At 37.1% G+C, this 4,968-nt stretch overlaps 1 protein-coding gene across 1 annotated transcript; it reads left to right on the top strand.

Moving 5' to 3' along the window:
* Positions 1-319: 319 nt before the first annotated feature.
* Positions 320-3,959, top strand: LOC124848738 (cation/H(+) antiporter 4-like). Its single transcript, XM_047326508.2, has 4 exons — positions 320-583; positions 661-1,084; positions 2,150-2,736; positions 2,862-3,959. The coding sequence occupies exons 1-4, from the start codon at positions 320-322 to the stop codon at positions 3,957-3,959; spliced, it is 2,373 nt and encodes a 790-aa protein (XP_047182464.1).
* The last annotated feature ends 1,009 nt before the right edge of the window (positions 3,960-4,968 follow it).

The following is a 4,968-nucleotide window of genomic DNA, read 5'->3' as shown; positions in this document are numbered from 1 at the left end:
AAATGATTCCCCAAACTTAAACAAAGAACAGATGTGAAAAAACATTATCGTCATTGAAAAAGCATTGACAAGTTGTTTCGTAGATGGCAAAAGCTAACAAACTATTTTACAGAAACGAAACAATGTAATTAAGTTGCAAACCAAAATTAACGAATGACAAATTTGCTGACACCAAGTTTTTGCTCCTTGGTGTTCTTTGCAAATCCTAATTCTACTCACCTGATAATCTTTTCCCATCATATCTTTTCCCATCATAGCAAAGAACTCATATTTCTTCAATCGTTCTGACCTTGTTCAAGTCCTTGCGTGTGCCAAGAAGATGGATGCGAATCAGACACTCTTCTCTTCAGTGATGTTATTGCACGAAGTGCCATCGTTGGGATTTGAGGTCTACAATGTGTGCGTGAATCATCCAATGAAGATAATATCCGATGGCATATGGACACAACATGGAAGTGCATTTCCTACACAGTATTCATACACCATGCTTGAGCTTCAAATACTTATCATCTTCGTGGTCACGCAAGGCTTTCATTTCATTCTCAATCGATTAGGCGTCCCTTTTTTCGTTTCACAAGTCATGGTTGGTATCTGCATGCGTACCCTTTTGTTCTGTTCTATATATAATTCAGGAGTTGAGATCAAAGTTTTGTTTTTCAGACAGGGTTTCTGATGGGGCCATCAGTTCCGACAGGACCATTGGAAAAGTACAAGAAGATGCTGTTCCCGTTCGGGAGTCCAGACATCCTAAGCACACTATCATCGTTAGGGTACTCCTTCTACCTGTTCCTGAACTCAGTGCAGATGGACCTAAGCTTGATCACGAAAACAGGGAGAAAGGCTTGGGTGATAGGGCTTTGCTGCTATGGCATTCCCATAGTGGTGGGGTGTGGGAGCATGGGGTTGTCGAATTCCACGTGGAAGAGGATCCTGGGAGAGGACATTTCTGCTTTGCCTGTGGTTTTCATATCTCACAGTAGTTGCTCCTTCGCTGTCATTTCATGGTTGCTCAATGACCTCGGAATCCTCAACTCCGAACTCGGACGCCTCGCACTCTCCGCAGCTTTTGTTAACGATGTTGCAGGTACCCTCAACAATGTTGCCTTCTTCTATCATACTTCATGAAAATTAAGAATGTAATGCATGACATAATATATCTGTTTGAACAAATTTCCTTAATATTTTAGGAAAAAATAATTGTTTCATAAGTTAAATCTAATGTTGTCCCTCTAATTTACTAAATGTTTAATTTTGATTCCTGTCAAATTGTAGTAGTGGATTTCAGCCTTAAATTTTCAAAAATTTAACAGTTTTGGTCCTCTGTATAAATACATCATTAATTTTAATAACTGATTAATATATATATAACAAAAGTTTAACAACAATTTTTCATGCATGCAAACTCTAACATATATACAATAACATTCTTCTTTTAACAATTGAGCATTATATTAAAATTCGTAAGACTATAAAAATCTAAAGTAAAACCTGAACATAAGTCAAAATTAATCTACGTAGAAAAAAAAAGTTTATGGTAAATTCCTATAAATTTATTTATTCATCAACTGATTTTATCTTATATGCTTTCTTTTTCTCTTACAAATCCTACTCTAATAATAGAAAATGCCTTTATAATAACTTTAAATGTAAAAACCTAGTTGAAAATCTTGAATAGTTTGAATAAATGCTTATTGAAATATATATAAAAAATCATTAAGTTATATTTGTTAAATTAAACTAATACAATGTTTTTGGTTAAATTAGTATAATTATTGGTTAAATTTGTGTCTGACTTAATACAATTATAACACATCTATACATTATATAATTATTAAAATGCCTTCTGAAATTTTCATAATCATCATCAATTATGTGATAACATGAAAAATCAATTATCTAATATATTAATTTGTATATGTGGATCAAACTTGATTAAACAAATTTATATAGTTGATTAAATAATTATAATTTTTGTTATAATAAATGTACATAACATCCATTTTTTCAAGACCAGAAAACTTTAGTTAAATAGGTAAAATATTTTGATTAAACTAGTACAATTATAAATTTTATAAAGTAAATGTTGAAGCATTTATTAGCACTCTAGTGTATAAATGAAAGTTTTGTGATAAAATTGGCCTTTCATCAGGTGGACTCTGGGCAGGGATTGGTGCTGCATATTTCGGGAGACAGAACATGAGCATGTCTATCCGTATTAGAAACGTTACGGCATTTCTTGCTTACGCAATCTTCATTCTTCTTATTGGTCGTCCTGCGATGAGGTGGATCGTGAAGAGGACCCCAGAAGGTAGATCGGTTAACAAGGGATACATCTACGCCATCATAGTAGTGTTCTTGGGATTGGGCTACTTTGCCAAGTTTTTCGGTGAACCCTTCTTAGTAGGAGCTGTTATTTTTGGACTTGCAGTCCCTGAGGGTCCTCCTCTGGGTTCTGCACTCGTTACCCAACTTGAGCTGTTCTCCAAGTGGTTCCTCTGCTCCATTTTTGTCACATGTGTCACCATGAAGGTGGATCTCACCAAATGTAACTCTCTCTCCTTCGTAATTGTCATTTCTGGTGTCATCATTATGGTGCACCTGGTTAGGTGGCTTTTGTGCATGGGAATTTGCCGATACTGCAAGATTCCCTTCAAGGATGGCTTTTGTCTTGCTCTCATTTTGAGCTGCAAAGGGGTTGTTGATATCTGCTCCTATCTCCTAGTCTACGATGCCATGGTAACTACTTTGTTCAATCAATCATGCATGCAACATGCATTCTATATGGAAACATAACAAGTCCCGCGATTCTTTGTTCGGTATTTAAACTAAATATCTAACTCTAACTACTTGAACTATTGCAGGTACAAAAGAGAACAGTAGTAGATGTTATGATCGTCTCAGTGTTGGTCCTAGGTACGGCTTCGAGGTTTGGTGTGAAGGCATTGTATGACCCTTCAAGGAAATACGCAGGGTACCAGCATAGGAACATCATGAGCTTGAAACACAGTGAACTTCGGATAGTTGCATGCATCCACAAGCCATGGCACTCGGTTCACATCAAGAACGTGCTCGAATTTTGCTCCCCGGCACCAGATAACACACTGGTAGCAGAAATTTTGCACCTCATGGAGCTAGTTGGAAGGTCCAATCCCATTTTCATTGCACACAAACTTCAGCAAAGTGCAGGATCATCATCCTACAACTACTCTGGGGAACTCATTGTAGCCTTTGACCTTTTCGAACGTGACTATCTTGGTGCTGTCACTGCCAATACCTACACTGCCATATCCCCAGTGATGTTCATGAATGAAGATGTGTGCAACCTTGCTTTGGACAAAAATGCAGCCCTTATAGTCCTTCCATTCCATGTGAAATGGGGAGGGGATGGTTCAGTTGAGTCAGAGGATAGCAACATAAGGGCGCTTAATGCCAGGATTTTAGAAAGGGCACCTTGCTCTGTTGGGATTCTTGTGAACCGTGGCCCTAGCTTCAACTCAAGAAGAATCAGAGCGGCCATGGTTTTCTTGGGAGGACCTGATGATAGAGAGGCCTTGTGCTTGGCTAAGAGGTTTGTCAAAGATGTTGATAATAGTTTGGTTGTGTTCAGGTTGTTGGCACACGACAAAGATACCTCCAATTGGGATCACATGATTGATGATGAAGCGATGAGGGAAATAAGTGGAGTTCATGTTAATCTAGAAAATGTTAGATATGAAGAGATTACTATAGGAGATGCATCCCAGACAACGTTTCTCATCAAAGATATAGCCAACAAATTTGATTTTATTGTAGTTGGTAGACGCTATGGGGTCAGATCTTCTCAGACCTATGGCTTGGAGCATTGGACTGAATATTCAGAGTTAGGGGTAATTGGTGATTTGCTTGCTTCACATGATACAGATACTACGGCTTCAGTTTTGGTTGTGCAACAACAACCATCTCATGAAGACCACAGATAATATACATACATACATACATATATATATATATATATATATATATATATATATATATATATATATATATATATATATATATATAGTTACAAACTTTAATGCATAGCTTTCAATGAATTTGTTCTCTCCTTAATAAAATTTTCATTTTTGAATTTATCACTACCGTTTAGTAGCATCCTTTAAGAAATAAATTGTCGTAGATGTTAGAAATTACTATAAAAAGGGACGAATCCATCAAAATAAAAAATTTTTAAAGGGAAGTTTGGAATTGTATGAGATGGTCTTGATGATTCTTAGAAGGTGTTACCAAAAGATGTCAAAGTGAAAGTTGCAGGGAAAAAAAAAATAAACATTCGTATTGCAGGCTATACCAGTTCTGTAATAAATTGCGATTGATGCAACAACTAGAGTGATAGGTTTCCTATAAAGAAACCTAATCGATATCCCTCTCAACACACAAAGAACAGTCAAAAATACTGTATAACCTCCGAAATATTATTGAACAGAGAAAGAATACAAGAAGAGTCAAAGTATGGGAGCCTAACCTCCCCCAACAGGAAATAACTATCCTGTTCAGACAAACAATAACGAATCAAAAGTCCTCTCTCCAACTACCAAACTCCTATTTATACAATAACATTCCCGCCCCTTATCTAACTGTTTACAGTTAGATAACTAACGTTTCTTTCTTCTCTCATACACCAATAACCTCCTATCATTACTCCCCCCCTTTTCAGCAACCTTGTCCCCAAGGTTGAACTCAGGATATTGATCCTGAATAGTTGCTACATCTTCCCATGTAGCTCCCTCCTTACCTCCTTGCTGCCACTCGATCAAAACTTGATGTAATACCTCCCCTGCTTGTTGTATTTGCCTCTGATCCAGTACACGTATGGGCCAGAAGTTCGGTCCCTCAACTTGTAACTCCTCAGGCAACTCCTTTTCTACCCTTCTGTCCCCCACCGCTTTCTTTAATTGTGAAACGTGGAATATCGAGTGAATTCTGGCCGTT

Source organism: Vigna umbellata, chromosome 5 (genome assembly GCF_029865625.1).
Source record: "Vigna umbellata cultivar VRB3 chromosome 5, Vumbellata_1.0, whole genome shotgun sequence".
In the NCBI taxonomy this organism is placed as follows: Eukaryota; Viridiplantae; Streptophyta; class Magnoliopsida; order Fabales; family Fabaceae; genus Vigna; species Vigna umbellata.
The sequence above is the reverse complement of the archived record's forward strand: the minus strand, read 5'-3'. Positions and strand labels throughout refer to the sequence as shown.